At 45.2% G+C, this 16,737-nt stretch overlaps 1 protein-coding gene across 1 annotated transcript in view; it reads left to right on the top strand.

The window, feature by feature from the left end:
- The window catches only part of rab40b (RAB40B, member RAS oncogene family), a 53,150-nt gene extending 37,003 nt beyond the window's left edge, over positions 1–16,147 (top strand). The window contains exons 2-6 of the mRNA XM_029698980.1: positions 3,071–3,131; positions 6,075–6,135; positions 14,674–14,751; positions 15,316–15,538; positions 15,697–16,147. Of these exons, the coding sequence (XP_029554840.1) occupies positions 3,071–3,131; positions 6,075–6,135; positions 14,674–14,751; positions 15,316–15,538; positions 15,697–16,004 (731 nt within the window). The 3' untranslated portion in view covers positions 16,005–16,147. The remainder of the gene's footprint in view (positions 1–3,070; positions 3,132–6,074; positions 6,136–14,673; positions 14,752–15,315; positions 15,539–15,696) is intronic.
- The last annotated feature ends 590 nt before the right edge of the window (positions 16,148–16,737 follow it).

Raw genomic sequence — 16,737 nt, 5'->3', positions numbered from 1 at the left:
ATGTTGTGAAACGTCCAGGTTTAAACAGTTAAGTGTATGTTAACCGAAATGCATACTGGTGTGACTCGCTGACGCATTCCGTAGCCTATGCGTTTGCTGTTTGAGATGCTGTATGTAGCAGCTCTTGCGCTGTCTGGCATATTTAATGCTCAAGGGCTCTGTATCTGTATGTTGTACGCGTGTGACAAATAAGATGCATGACGAATATACTGTACACACGCCATTTTAATTACACTAAATTATGAAACTTAACCTATACACCGATAAGCATGACCAGTCAAATGTATTTACATCAACTGGCATTTCCATCAATGAATAGGCTAAAAAGCATGATTTCGCAATGGGATTTGTTCTTCTTCTCAGGACAATTGGCCGGTGTCATTACCATATATTTTTTTTCAGCCAAAAGCCGGCTATTACCATCTAACAGAAACCCTTGTGTTTGTTTGCGCGTGTTTGGATGTGGGTGCTTTCTTGTGGCTCAGTTGGTAGAGCATGGCGCTTTCAACGCCAGGGTTGAGAGTTCGTATACCCAAGGTGGACTAGAATGCCAATGAGACTGTATGCACTCACAACTGAAAGCCGCTCTGGATAACAGCGTCTGCCAAATGACTGTCACTTTAATGTAAAATGTGTGCATGCTGCTGCCACCATGTAGCTTCACTATTTGTTCTGTGCAGTATGAGTCATGCCCTCTGGGTGAGATCCTGTGTGGGATTTCATCATCCAGTACTGTACGACTTAACCCTTACATGGTCATGGTTTTAGCTTGATTTCTATGAACACATGTTATTGTCATCCTCACACACCTCATTCCATGGTGATAAGGTAATGTCTATGGGGTGATAGGTTAATAATGGATCTGGTATCCAGAGAAAAGCAGGATTCCTGAGCTTTGACACACGTGCACAAACACACGAGCACACACAAACACTAGGAATCCTGTGGAAAGAGAACGTGAGAAGAATGTGGGAATTATGTGGATCTTTCTAGGGACAGTTGTTATTTTCACTGCCTTATAGAGACAGAGAGACACAGAGAGAGACACAGAGAGAGACACAGAGAGAGAGACACAGAGAGAGACACAGAGAGAGACACAGAGAGAGAGAAAGGGGTGTAGACAGCTGGAGAGAGGGAGGTAGTGAGTGAGGGGGAGGTAGTGAGTGAGGGGGAGGTAGGGGTAGAGAGGGGGAGGTAGGGGTAGAGAGGGGGAGGTAGTGAGTGAGGGGGAGGTAGGGGTAGAGAGGGGGAGGTAGGGGTAGAGAGGGGGGGTAGGGGTAGAGAGGGGGGGTAGGGGTAGAGAGGGGGGTAGGGGTAGAGAGGGGGGGTAGGGGTAGAGAGGGGGGGTAGGGGTAGAGAGGGGGGTAGGGGTAGAGAGGGGGGGTAGGGGTAGAGAGGGGGAGGTAGGGGTAGAGAGGGGGGGTAGGGGTAGAGAGGGGGGTAGGGGTAGAGAGGGGGGGTAGGGGTAGAGAGGGGGGGTAGGGGTAGAGAGGGGGGGTAGGGGTAGAGAGGGGGGGTAGGGGTAGAGAGGGGGGGAGGGGTAGAGAGGGGGGGTAGGGGGTAGAGAAGGGGGTAGGGTAGAGAGGGGGTAGAGAGGGGGGGTAGGGGTAGAGAGGGGGGGGTAGGGGTAGAGAGGGGGGGTAGGGGTAGAGAGGGGGGGTAGGTAGATAACGTAGAGAGAAAAGAGGGCATAGAGACAGAGAATGTGAGAAGCAGATTTCAACAGGATCAGAGGATCAGATTTCCATCCCAGTTTTCTATGATTAATCTGTGTGTGCATGTGCGTGTAATCTGTGCATGCGTTCATCCGTGTATGTGCTGGATAGAGATTACAGTGTGTAATGTGCTGGATAGAGATTACAGCGTGTGTATGTGCTGAATAGAAATTACTGGTTGTGTATGTGCTGGATAGAGATTACAGCGTATGTATGTGCTGGATAGAGATTACAGCATGTGTGTGTGCTGGATAGAGATTACAGCGTGAGTATGTGCTGGATAGAGATTACAGCGTGAGTATGTGCTGGATAGAGATTACAGCGTGAGTATGTGCTGGATAGAGATTACAGCGTGAGTATGTGCTGGATAGAGATTACAGCGTGAGTATGTGCTGGATAGAGATTACAGCGTGAGTATGTGCTGGATAGAGATTACAGCGTGAGTATGTGCTGGATAGAGATTACAGCGTGAGTATGTGCTGGATAGAGATTACAGCGTGTGTATGTGCTGGATAGAGATTACAGCGTGAGTATGTGCTGGATAGAGATTACAGCGTGAGTATGTGCTGGATAGAGATTACAGCGTGAGTATGTGCTGGATAGAGATTACAGCGTGTGTATGTGCTGGATAGAGATTACAGCGTGAGTATGTGCTGGATAGAGATTACAGCGTGAGTATGTGCTGGATAGAGATTACAGCGTGAGTATGTGCTGGATAGAGATTACAGCGTGTGTATGTGCTGAATAGAAATTACAGGTTGTTTATGTGCTGGATAGAGATTACAGCGTGTGTATGTGCTGGATAGAGATTACAGTTTGTGTATGTGCTGGATAGAGATTACAGTGTGTGTATGTGCTGGATAGAGATTACAGCGTGTGTATGTGCTGAATAGAAATTACAGTTTGTGTATGTGCTGGATAGAGATTACAGTTTGTGTATGTGCTGGATAGAGATTACAGTTTGTGTATGTGCTGGATAGAGATTACAGTGTTGCCTCAGTGCTTACTTTACACATCCACCCACCTCCCTCCCACATGATCTACTTCCCAAATGGCACCCTATTCCCTATTTAGTGCACTATTTTTGACCAGGGCCCATGTGGCTGCAGACATGTTAATTTAGTCAGTTTAATCTCCATCCTGCTTCTTCCACATGTTACCTCCTGAAACATACACAGCCTTATTAATACCCTCTTATTCATCTCTCTCCCCCCTCTCTCGCTCTCTCCCCCTCTCTGTCTGTCATGTAGAAGAATCACGACAGCTCAGACATACTGTCAGGGCCAAGATCCATCCAGAGTAGGCTAACAGAGATGGTATTAACATCTGTTTCTCTTGTTTTATGTTGTTGGCAGGAATCGACTACAAGACAACTACGATACTCCTAGATGGAAGAAGAGTCAAGCTGCAGCTCTGGTGAGTGAAGTCACTGTACACAACACACACTCGCACGCATGCACAAACACACCCACCCGGCCGTTACCATGCTAAACTCATCCCAATTCTACATCAGGGTTATTGGAACATATTGAAACTGTAAATGGGACTCTATGGCCTCCTAGTTCCTGTCCCAAATGGCACCCTGTTTCCTATGTAGTGCACTACTTTTGACCAGGTCCCATTTGGCTCTATATAGGTGATAGAGTGCAATTTGGCTGTATCATGCTGATCAGATTAGGAGAAGAATAGAGTATTGTCAGCGAGAGAGAGACATTCCTGAGAGTTGTTGTAAGGAGAAGAGCAACGGGGGAGAGAGCTCTGTACATAGGCTCAATAAGTAACATGTGAGTCTGATTACACTGAGAGGCATTGTAGCCAGATTTGTCAAAGCAGCAGAATAGGGATGAGGGAAAGACAGACAGACACACACACACAGTACACACAGTGCCTTCAGAAAGTATTTGCACCCTTTGAATTTGTGTGTGCAATAATAGTGTTTAACATGATTTTTGAATGACTACCTCATCTCTGTACCCCACCCATACAATTATCTGTAAGGTCCCACAGTTGAGCAGTGCATTTCAAACACAGATTTAGCCATAAAGACCAGGGAGTTTTTCCAATACCTCGCAAAGAAGGGTACCTATTGGTAGATGGGTAAAAAGAAAAAGCAGACATTGAATATCGCTTTGAGCTTGGTGAAGTGTGTATCAATGCACCCAGTCACTACAAAGATACAGGCGTCCTTCCTAACTTAGTTGGTGGAGAGGAAGGAAACCGCTCAGGGATTTCACCATGAGGCCAATGATGACTATAAAACAGTTACAGAGTTTAATGGCTGTGATAAGAGAAAACTGAGGATGGATCAACAACATTGTAGTTACTCCACAATACTAACCTAAATGACAGAGTGAAAAGAAGGAAGTCTGTACAGAATACAAATATTCCAAAACATGCATCTTGTTTGCAACAAGGCACTAAAGTAATACTGCAAAAAATGTGTCAAAGCAACTAACTTTTTGTCCTGAATACAAAGTGTTATGTTTGGGGAAAATCCAATACAACACATTACTGAGTACCACTCTCCATATTTTCAAGCATAGTGGTGGCTGCATCATGTTATGGGTATACTTGTAATTGATAAGGACTGGGGAGTTTTTCAAGATAAAAAAGAAATGGAATCGAGCTAAGCACACAGACAAAATCCTATGGTTCAGTCTGCTTTCCACCACACTGGGAGATTAATTCACCTCTCAGCAGGGCAATAACTTAAAACACAAGGCCAAATCTACACTGGAGTTGCTTACCAAGTAGACAGTGAGAGTTCTGAGTGACCTGAGTTAGAGTTTTGACTTAAATCTGCTTGAAAATCTATGGCAATACTTGAAAATGGTTGTCTAGCAATGATCAACAATCAACTTGACAGAGCTTGAAGAATTAAAAAATTCTAATGGTCAAATGTTGCACAATCGAGGTGCGCAAAGCTGTTAGAGACTTACCCAGAAAGGCACACAGCTGCAATCTCTGCCAATCTAACATGTATTGACTCAGGGGTGTGAATCCTAATGTAAATGAGATATTTCTGTATTTCATTTTCAATACATTTGCCCGAAATATCTATAAACATGTTTTTACTTTGTTATTATGGGGTATTGTGTGTAGATGGGTGAAATATATATTTTTGTAATCCATTCAGGCTGTAACACAACAAAATGTGGAATAAGTCAGGGGGTGTGAATACTTTCTGAAGGCGCTGTACACACACATGCACAGATGCACACTAACCCACATCACACACACACACTCCGTGGTTCCCATCGTGTGACCTTTGCCCTTCTCTTCTTTACTCCTAAACCCTTACCATGAGAGTGCTACTTTTATTTCTAAAAGGTTTTGCTTTTAGTCAAGTCAATATTAAATGATTAATCTGGAAACTTTTTGTTGATGTCTAAAAGGATGAGACGCGTTATTACTTTAACAGGAGGGCTGTTAGTAATGCTCTCTATCCTCCTCGCCATGGCTACACGCTAATCACAGCTAGCAAGTGTGGCATTGGGGGAAGGGGAACATTGGTAAAATGCTAGCGTGGCATGCTGGAACATTGGTAAATTATAGAGTGGCTAACATATTAACAAAGAGATAACAAGCGTTAGCGTGCAGAATTGGCCAGTGGTGAAAATTGTGAACTTGTGAACGATCTGCAGGTGGAGTAGGCCTACGGATACACATAATAAGATGATTGCAAATCTGAAGCTTATGAGAAGAAAGGAGAATATGAGTATCTAAACGACATGTGGTTATTCTCCTATTATTATTATTAATATATTGACATTTCTATCCTCTATAAAACTAAAGCTTCTCCCTTCATAGTAGGCTAGTGTGTAAAATATGGTATGTGGTGTCAGTATATGAAATCATATCAAGAAACAAGTGTTCAAAGTTTTATATGTGCATGACTCTCATCGGCGTGTGTGTGTGTGTGTGCGTGTGCGAACCCAAACACTGCTGTGTCATCCAGGTCTGGAGAATGCAATCTGGAAACATGCTATTGTTCTAGCTCTGTACTCTCACTACCTTACCCAATTGCATTCTCTTAAATGCAGGCTTAATCTTAGTGTTTTTGTGTTTATTACACCACAGTAGGTTTTGAATATATGTAGTTAATCCTCTCTTTGTAAGGGATGTATGAATTGTCTGAATTTCACAGCCAAATATACTATACATTTGAGAAGTTAGTGTTGCTAAACATAGATAATTGGTGATTGTCTGACAAATGATAGCAATAGATGCCTTGCCTTTTATAAGGTCATTAGAATAGGGGTGGAATGTTGTTGGAATACTGTGTGTTTTGATTGACATATGGTTGACATTCTGACCCCTTAAAATCCCTTAACCCCTGACCTCTGTGTGTTGTTTCAGGGACACCTCTGGCCAGGGGCGCTTCTGCACCATCTTCCGCTCTTACTCCAGAGGAGCGCAGGTACGTGTGTTCGTGTGTGTGATTGAGTTAGATTCTTTTTTCAGTACACTGTTTGATAATGGGTCAGTCGACACAAATTATTGTTTCACAATTACAAAACAAATAACATGTTTGCAGCAGGGGAATGTTTCTCTTGGCTGCTGCTGCACACTGCATAGTAAACCCTAATGTATAAAACCTTACATGGATCTGTGGAAACCTCACTCAAAAAAACAGATTTCATCTCTGAGGAAAGGAATAGACTTGAGAATTTCAACATAAAGAACACAGTAGCCTATTTGAGAATGTTTTAGAATCAGCACATACAACCTTTAAATACTATGCTGTAGACCTACACATGCACAAGTCTTACTGGCTGCGCTAATATTATAGAGTAGGTGCATGCAAGTTATTTGTACATGTTTTCACATCCAGCTGTATATCAACACCATCACTACTGACCCCAGCACCCTTTCCTGTGGAAACAGTACAGTATGGGTAGATGGGGGTGCTCCTATCTAAACAGGGACAGTGGATGGGCTTGTGCACTGTACAAAAGCAAAACGTTAATGGTACATCAATGTTAGTGGATCCAGTATGTAGGAAATCTATTTAGTTCAACCACAATGTCGCCGGAAGAAATGGCAGCAGTTTTACGGGGGCCCAACCAATGGTGCTATTATGTGGGGGGTTTTCGCGATATTTGTAACTTATTTTGTACATAATGTTTCTGCCACCGTATCTTACAGCAAAAAAGTGCTTCTGGATATCAGGACAGTGATCATTCACCTCGTATTAGACTACGATTTTTTCAACAACAAGCAAGACTCACATGTTATTCTCCAAACACCCGGCAGGGCCGACATCCCAGTTATTCGCAAGAGGAAGTGACGCAGGTACAGAGGACGAAGAGCCGGATGCCTCATCAGGATCCGCAGGAGGCGAGTAGGAAAGCTGCCGTTACCGTCAATATTACTCGCCAACGTGCAATCATTGGACAATAAATTAGACGAGGTACGATCACAAATATCCTACCAACGGAACATCAAAAACTGTAATATCCTATGTTTCATGGAATCGTGGCTGAATGACGACATGGATATTCAACTAGCGGGATATACGCTGCACCGGCAGGATAGAACAGCACACTCCGGTAAGACGAGGGGGGGCGGTCTGTGCATATTTGTAGACAACAGCTGGTGCATGAAATCTAAGGAAGTCTCTAGATTTTGCTCGCCTGAAGTAGAGTATATTGTAATAAATTGCAGGCCACACTACTTGCCTAGAGAGTTCTCAGCTATACTTTTCGTGGCTGTTTATTTACCACCACAGACAGATGCTGGCACTAAGACCGCACTCAGTCAGCTGTATAAGGAAATAAGCAAACAGGAAACCACTCACCCAGAGACGGCGCTCCTAGTGGCCAGAGACTTTAATGCAGGGAAACTTAAATCAGTTCTACCAAATCTCTATCAACATGTTAAATGTGCAACCAGAGGGAAAAAAATTCTAGATCACCTGTACTCCACACACAGAGACGCATACAAAGCTCTCCCTCGCCCTCCATTTGGTAAATCTGACCACAATTCTATCCTCCTGATTCCTGCTTACAAGCAAAAATTAAAGCAGGAAGCACCAGTGACTCGGTCTATAAAAAAGTGGTGAAGCAGATGCTAAACTACAGGACTGTTTTGCTATCACAGACTGGAACATGTTCCGGGATTCTTCCGATGACATTGAGGAATACACCACATCAGTCACTGGCTTTATCAATAAGTGCATCGAGGACGTAGTCCACACAGTGACTGTACGTACATACCCCAAACAAAAGCCATGGATTACAGCCAACATTCTCACTGAGCTAAAGGGTAGAGCTGCCGCTTTCTTGTAAGCTTCTAACCCGGAAGAAATCCCGCTATGCCCTGCGACAAACCATCACACAGGCAAAGCGTCAATACAGGGCTAAGATTGAATCCTACTACACCGGCTCCGACGCTCGTCGGATGTGGCAGGGTTTACAAACTATTACAGACTACAAAGGGAAGCACAGCCGCAAGCTGCCCAGTGACACAAGCCTACCAGACGAGCTAAATCCCTTCTATGCTCGCTTCGAGGCAAGCAACACTGAGGCAAACATGAGAGCATCAGCTGTTCCGGACGATTGTGTGATCTCCGTAGCCGATGTGAGTAAGACCTTTAAACAGGTCAACATTCACAAGGCTGCGGGGCCAGACGGATTACCAGGACGTGTGCTCCGGGCATGTGCTGACCAACTGGCAGGTGTCTTCACTGAACATTTTCAACATGTCCCTGATCCAAGGGCTCTCTATGGTCAGGGCGTGACAGTACCCCCCCCCCCCCCAAAGGTGCGGACTCCGGCCGCAAAACCTGAAACCAAATGGGGAGGGTAGGGGGGGTGACTAGTGTCGGTGGCGGATCCGGTATGGGTCGCCGCCCAGGCCCCGAATCCGGCCATGGCGTCGGGCTGAACGCCGTGCCTGGACTGGGCATCGGCGCAGAGGAAGGCTCCGGCCTTGGAGCGGTACTGGGTGCCGTGCCTGGACTGGGCACCGGCGCAGAGGAGGGCTCCGGCCATGGAGCGGGACTGGACGCCGTGCCTGGACTGGGTACCGGCGCAGAGGAAGGCTCCTGCCATGGAGCGGGACTGGACACCGTGCCTGCAGTGGGCACCAGCGCAGAGGAAGACTCCGGCCTTGGAGCTGGACTGGACGCCGTGCCTGGACTAGGCACCGGCGCAGAGGAAGGCTCCGGCCATGGAGCGGGCCTGGACTGGGCACTGGTGCAGAAGAAGGCCATGGCACCGGCGCAGGCAGCTCCGGGCCGTGGACCGTCACTGGAAGCTCCAGATTGTTGACCATCACTGGAAGCTCCGGGCCGTTGACCGTCACTGGATCCCCGGGTCGTTGACCGTCACTGGAAGCTCCAGGCCGTTGACCATCACTGGAAGCTCCGGGCCGTTGACCGTCAATGGAAGCTCCGGGCCGTTGACCGTCACTGGAAGCTCCGGGCCATTGACCGTCACTGGAAGCCTAGTGCGTGGAGCCGGTACAGGTGGCACCGGACTGTTGACACGCACTTCAGGGCGAGTGCGAGGAGCTGGCACAGGATGTACCGGACTGGGGAGGCGCACTGGAGGCCTGGTGCATGGAGCCGGCACAGGTGGCACCGGACTGGTGACACGGACTTCAGGGCGAGTGCGAGGAGCTGGCACAGGACGTACCGGACTGGGGAGGTGCACTGGAGGCCTGGCGCGTGGAGCCGGGACAGGTGGCACTGGACTGGTGACACGCACTTCAGGGCGAGTGCGAGGAGCTGGCACAGGACGTACTGGACTGGGGAGGCGCACTGGAGGCCTGCTGCATGGAGCCGGCACAGGTGGCACCGGACTGTTGACACGCACTTCAGGGAGGGTGCGGGGAACTGGCACAGGACTCACCAGACTGCTGACAGGATCTTCAGGTCGAATGTTATGCAGAACCAAGGGCTCTCTATGGTCAGGGCATGACAATACCCACGTGGGTGATTGAAAGATGAACTGAGGTCCACACTCCAGTCCAGTAATGCACCTTAAAGTTGGTTGCCAACCGCCATATAAAGTCCAAAGAAGAAGAAAAAGCCTAAAAGAGGAGAGATTACTAGAAACAAACTCGGTTGACCGTTTTATCTGTGGATTAATTGTCAGAGTAGAGGACATTTCAGGTAAAATAACAACCCAATGTTTATATCCCAGGACAAATTAGCTAGCAACAACGAGCTAGCTAGCTTAATTGGCATAAATGTTTAATGCTTTTTGACCTGTCCCCAAATTAATATAATTGGTTCAGAGATTGTTTTGATATTTCAACTTGGGTGTGCTGATTGTGTCTGGTGTGGGTGGACAAAATCAACTTGCGGGCAATGGCGGACGCATGCACGGTCTGGTCAACATGTAACAGTTCTATGGAATGCAAACTGATGGAGAGTTAGCTTGAATCCTCAGTGTTAGCAACTGGCGCCACCAGTGACAGTAAAACTTAACAGTAGTTGGCAGTTGGACAGACTACTAATTGCATTTATACAGGAATGTGCTATTCCCATGAGACTTTCTATAGTTTACACTGTACCCAATTAACTGAACAGTCTGCTTCATTGTCTCTGGTCTCAATTCATTTTGAGTAGCCTACTTACTGAAAACAATATCACATATTTTATTGTGCATCTCCACTTAGAATGTGTGTGTGTTTGTGTTTAAAAGACCACTTTTTTTCAACTGAAAGATGATGCTCAGAGCTTACCATTCAAGTCAATAAGTCATACTTTTAGGCAAAGTATGATATATTTGTGGGAAATCCAAAATGGGGACTTTTTTTCTGTGGCAATGCCGTGTGTTTCCCATATGATATGACATGCTAATACTTTCATTTTCAGGGCTGAGTTTTATTTAATTGTTACCACCCACCAGCATGGCATTGTTAATAATCAGAAACACCTGCAAAGTAATTTATGTCTGTAATAAACCCTTTTGTGGGGAAAAACTCAATCTGATTTTCTGGGCCAGGCTCCCCAGTGGGTGGGCCTTGCTCCCAATTGGGTGGGCTATGCCACCCGTGGCTGCGCCCCTGCCCAGTCTTGTGAAATCCATAGATTAGAGCCTAATGTATTTATCTCAATTGACTGATTTCCTCCTATGAACTGTAATTAGGAAAATCGTAAATTGCTGCATGTTGCGTTTATATTTTTGTTCAGTATGAACAGTATACTTGCGTGATATGATTGCATTTTGTAACCCTGCTACCCCCATCGTCCCAAGAAGAATGGTTTTGACCACTAAAGTCTTGCTTCACTGCTTTGGTTGGTGCTAAACCACAAGTGTCTATCCTATAATGAACAGGCACCCCTCGAAAGAAAATTTAAGGAACTTGTTTATCTATTTTGTTGTTCTGTTGTTACATTTGTATTGTTGTTTCGTGTCCGTAGCGCTCAGGGTGTTGTTACATGTAATTTGTGACATGAGTCATTGTAGCTTATCATTTCACTTCCCTTGTGAGAACCATGAGCACGGGTTGATTTGGCTTTGCTGTACCGCAGCCAAAGCCTGCCACCAGCCTACCTACCAAAGGTTGCATCATGTTCATTACACAATGTAGAAAAACACATCTCTTATGGAAGATGCCAAAACTATGGAGATAACAAAAATACTGGTTTCCATCTGTGGTAAAGTTTTCCCTATTATGCTTATGACAAATCCAGCTCCAGAACCAGCGTAGCCAGCTGGTTAATCTTTGGAATACTGTGTTGTAAAAAAAAACGTACATATCCCAACTGGAAGCCATGCAACATCCGCACTGAGCTTAAAGACTAGAGTTGACGCTTTCAAGGAGCGGGACACCAACCCGGACGCTTATAAGAAATCCTGTTATGCCCTCCAACAAACCAACAAAACAAGCAAAGCATCAATACAGGACTAAGATCGAATCCTACTACAAGGCAAGGCAAGCAACACTGAACCATGCGTAAGAAGACTAGCTGTTCCGAACGTCTATGTAATCACATTCTTTGTAGCCGATGTGAGTAAGACCTTTAAACAGGTTAACATTCACAAGGTCACAGGGCCAGACGGATTACCAGGACGCTTACTCAGAGCATGCACTGACCAGCTGGCAATCATCTTCACTGACATTTTCAACCTCTACCTGACCGAATTTGTAATACCTACAAGCAGACCACCATAGTCTCTGTGCCCAAGAACGCCAAGGTAACCTTTCTAAATGACTATCACCCCGTAGCACTCACATCTGTAGCCATGAAATGCTTTGAAAGGCTGGTCATGGCTCACATCAACACCGTCATCCCAGACATCCTGGACCCACTCCAATTCGCATACTGTCCCAACAGATACACAGATGACACAATCTTTATTGCACTCCACACTGCCTTTTCCCACTTGGATAAAAGGAAGACCTACATGATAATGCTGTTCATTGACTACAGCTCAGCGTTCAACACCATAATGTCCTCCAAGCTCATCACCAAACTAAGGACCCTGGGACAAAACACCTCCCTCTGCAACTGGATCTTGGACTTCCTGATGGGATGCCTCCAGGTGGTGAGGGTAGACAACAACACAATTGCCACAGTGACCCTCAACACAGAAGCCTCCCAGGGGTGCCTGCTTAGTCCCCTCCTGTACTCCCTGTTCACCCACGACTCTGTTGCTGCACATGACGCCAACACCATCATTAAGTTTACCAACGACATGACAATGGTAGGCCTGATCACCGATGACGATGAGACAGCCTATAGGGAGGAGGTCAGAGACCTGGCAGTGTGGTGCCAGGACAACAACCTCTCCCTCAACGTCAGCAAGACAAAGGAGCTGATCGTGGACTATAGGAAATGGAGGGGCGAGCATGCCCACATTCACATCCACGGAGTTGTACTAGAGCAGACCGAGAGCTTCAAGTTCCTCAATTTTGTTGTGTTACAAAGTGGGATTCAAATGGATTTAATTGTCTTTTTTTCAACAATCTACTCAAAATACTCTGTCAAAAATGATTGAAAATAAAACACTAATATCTTGATTAGATAAGTATTATTCAACCCCCTGAGTTAATACATGTTAGAATCACCTTTGGCAGCGATTACAGCTGTGAGTCTTTCTGGGTAAGTCTCTAAGAGCTTTGCACACCTGGATTGTACAATATTTGCCCATTATTCTTTTTAATTCTTCCAGCTCAGCCATTATCAAGTTTTGCCACAGATTTTCAAGACGATTTAAGTCAAAACTGTAACTAGGCCACTCAGGAACATTCAATGTCATCTTGGTAAGCAACTCCAGTTTATATTTGACCTTGTGTTTTAGGTTATCGTCCTGCTGAAAGGTGAATTTGTCTCCCAGTGTCTGTTGGAAAGCAGACTGAACCAGGTTATCCTCTAGGATTTTGCTTGTGCTTAGCTCTATTCCGTTTCTTTTTATCCTAAAAAACTCCCTTGCCGATGGTTGAAAATATGAAGAGTGTGTTGTGTTGTGTTGTGTTGGATTTTCCCCCAAACATTGTATTCAGGACATAAAGTTAATTTCTTAGCAATTTTTTTGCAGTTTTACTTTAGTGCCTTATTGCAAACAGGAATATGTTCATTCTGTACAGGCTTCCTTATTTTCACTGTCATTTAGGTTAGTATTGTAGAGTAACTACAATGTTATTGATCCATCCTCAGCTTCCTCCTATCACAGCCATTAAACTCAGTGACTGTTTTAAAGTCACCATTGGCTTCGTGGTGAAATCCCTGAGCTGAGTTAGGAAGGAGACCTGTATCTTTGTAGTGACTGGGTGTATTGATACACCATCCAAAGTGTAATTAATAACTTCACAATGCTCAATGGGATAGTCAATGTCTGTTTTTTTATTTTGAGGGGGGGGGGGGGGGGGTTACGCATCTACCAATAGGTGCCCTTCTTTACAAGGCATTGGGAAAAGTCCCTGGTCTTTTTGGTTGAATCTGTGTTTGAAATTCACTGCTCGATCGAGGGGCCTTACAGATAATTGAATGTGTGGGGTACAGAGATGATGTAGACATTCAAAAATCATGTTAAACACTATTATTGCAACTTATTATTTGACTTGTTGAGCACATTTATAGTTGTGAACTTATTTAGGTTTGCCATAACAAAGGGGTTGAATACTTATTGGATCAGCTTTTCATTCTTAATTAATTTGCCGGCATTTCTAAAAATATAATTCCACTTTTACATTATGGGATATTGTGTATAGGCCAGTGACACACAATCTCAATGTAATCAATTATAATTTCAGGCTGTAACACAACAAAATGTGGAAAAAGTTAAGGGGTGTGAATACTTTCTGAAGGCACTGTATCATGGTCCAAACACACCAACACCGTTGTGAAAAGGGTACGACAACATTTCTTCCCCTCAGGAGCCTGAAATTGGCATGTGCCCTCAGATCCTCAAAAGGTTCTACAGCTGCATCATTGAGAGCATCTTGACTGGCTGCATCACCGCTTGGTATGGCAACTGCTTGACATCCGACCGCAAGGCGCTTCAGAGGGTATTGCGCTCCAGCCACCCAATTCACTGACTGTTCTCTCTGCTACCGCACGGCAAGTGGTACCGAGGTATCAAGTCTGGAACCAACAGGACCCTGAACAGCTTCTACCCCCAAGCCATAAGGCTGATAAATAGTTAGTCTGGGTAGCTATTTGGTTAACTATTTAACTATCTGCATTGACCCTTTTTGCACTAACTTTGACTCATCACTGCTACTGTTTACCATCTGTCACTTTATTCCTAGTTATATCTTCCTCAATTACCTCATACCACTGCACATCCACTCAGTTACCCCTTGTCTATAGCCAAGTTATCGTTACTCATTGTGTATCGTTATTTTTATCATTACGTGTTTTACTTTTCTATTATTTCTCAATTTTCTTTATCTCTGCATTTTTGGGGAGGGCCAATAAGTAAGTATTTCACTGTTAGTCTACACCTGTTGTTTTATGAAGCATGTGATGAATAACATTTTTGATTTGATCTCTCAGGGTGTGATCTTGGTCTATGACATCACCAACCGATGGTCGTTTGATGGTATTGACAGATGGATTAAGGAGATAGATGAGGTAAGAGACATCAATCAATCGCTCGCTCTCAGAAACAGTGAACCTCAGCTGTGTCCCAAATTGCACCCTATTCCCCAAAGGGCTCTGGTCAAAAGTAGTGCACTATAAAGGGAATAGGGTGCCATTTGGGATGGCGCCACATGGTAAATTGCCGTCTACATCACTGAATCACTCCTATTCCTCTATGATGTAAGACACGTTGCTCAATTTCTGCTTGTGATAATGACTAAACTTTCTCCAACCCACATCTCTGGCCTTTGCTCCAAAAGAACTCACACACTCATTAACTAGCCACACACAGAGTTAGACTTTCAAGATAGCCCATGTTATGTGAATAATATTATTCACCTTCAATTAAAAATAAAATATGCTCAACGATTGATTCTTGACATCCTTTTTGCCGCCTTGGGACCTTCTATTACCACTCCATTATTTGACTTATTACAGGGAAGAACTTATTACACTGACTTATTACAGTGTAACACATACGCATACACACACCCTTATTATGTACTAACAGAATCTGTACCTCACTACTTTCTGTTCCCCTTCCTGTCTACCCAGCATGCACCGGGAGTGCCTAAGATCCTGGTGGGGAACCGGTTACACCTGGCCTACAAACGCCAGGTGACCACAGAGCAGGCCCAGGTGTACGCCGAGAGGTTAGGGGTCACCTTCTTTGAGGTCAGCCCGCTGTGCAACTTTAATATCACAGAGTCCTTCACAGAGCTGGCCAGGATAGTCTTGATGAGGCATGGCATGGAGAGACTCTGGAGGCCTAACAAAGGTGAGGCAGCATAAACTGAGCCTAGAGCAGCTTGTTCTTACTCTCTCTCTCTCACTGTTTTACACAATGGTGCCCTCTCGTGGTGTAATATTTCTATTTGTGAAATATTAAATATTCTGTCTCTCTCACACTCCCCCCACCTTCTCTCTCTCTCTTAGTTTTGAGTCTTCAGGACCTGTGCTGTCGTTCCATCGTGTCCTGCACCCCTGTCCACCTTGTTGACAAGCTTCCTCTCCCCCTGGCTCTCAAGTCCCACCTCAAGTCTTTCTCCATGGCCAACGGCCTCAATGCCCGCATGATGCACGGACGGTCCTACTCCGTCACCGCCACTGCTGCCAACACCACCCACATTGCCACCAAGAGGACCGGATGCCAGCTGCTGAAAAAGAAAAAACTCTTCCGTCCTCCGCCGCTCAGCCCGGCGGCCGAACAGAGCTGCACTGGCAACAGCTGCAAGATCTCCTAGCAACCAGTTGAAACAGGAAGAGGAAGTCCTTGGGGAAGGATGTTGTCATCACATGAACAGGAAGTTGGTGTTGATCACTAGTGCAGCCAAAGATGGTGGATGAATTAAGATCTCCCACTGAGGCTGTTTACCATTGAAAAAAATTGTCACAGTTCCGGTCTGCTTAAGGGGTGGCTCTCCCATAGGCACCAATGTATTAGCAGCTGGTTCATTGACTGTTCATTGACTGTAAATGAGCGAGTGAGATGTCTTCCTTCCTCTTCCGTCTCTGGTGCAGCCATAGACTTAGATAGACATTGCGTCATTATTTCTGTCCCATTATAATAATAATTTGGTAGGTGCTTACAAGTGTGTATTAATACACATGTGAATTGGAAATATGCTTTTTTTGCATATCCCAATGCTCCCCGAGACACCCCCAGAGAGTACGGTTATAGCCAGGGTCTGCCATTATCAACAAGAACCCTGGAGCAATTAGGGTTAAGTGCTTTGCTCAAGGGCACGTTGACAGATTTTTCACCTCGTCAGTTTATGGATTAGAACTAGCAACCTTTCAGTTACTGGCCCAATGCACTAACCACTAAGCCACCTGCCCATTATGGCATCTGTGAGAGCACGGGCAGTGCCATTTAGGCCATCTCCATTATAAAGTGGTCCATTTTCTTCTTCTACTACTTCTATGAGTTGGCAAACAACTGAAAACGTGCATACTGCCACTCGAAGTGTGTGGTTT

Source organism: Salmo trutta, chromosome 18 (assembly GCF_901001165.1).
Source record: "Salmo trutta chromosome 18, fSalTru1.1, whole genome shotgun sequence".
NCBI lineage: Eukaryota > Metazoa > Chordata > Actinopteri > Salmoniformes > Salmonidae > Salmo > Salmo trutta.
Note: the sequence above shows the minus strand (reverse complement) of the source record. Positions and strands in the feature narration are given on the sequence as shown.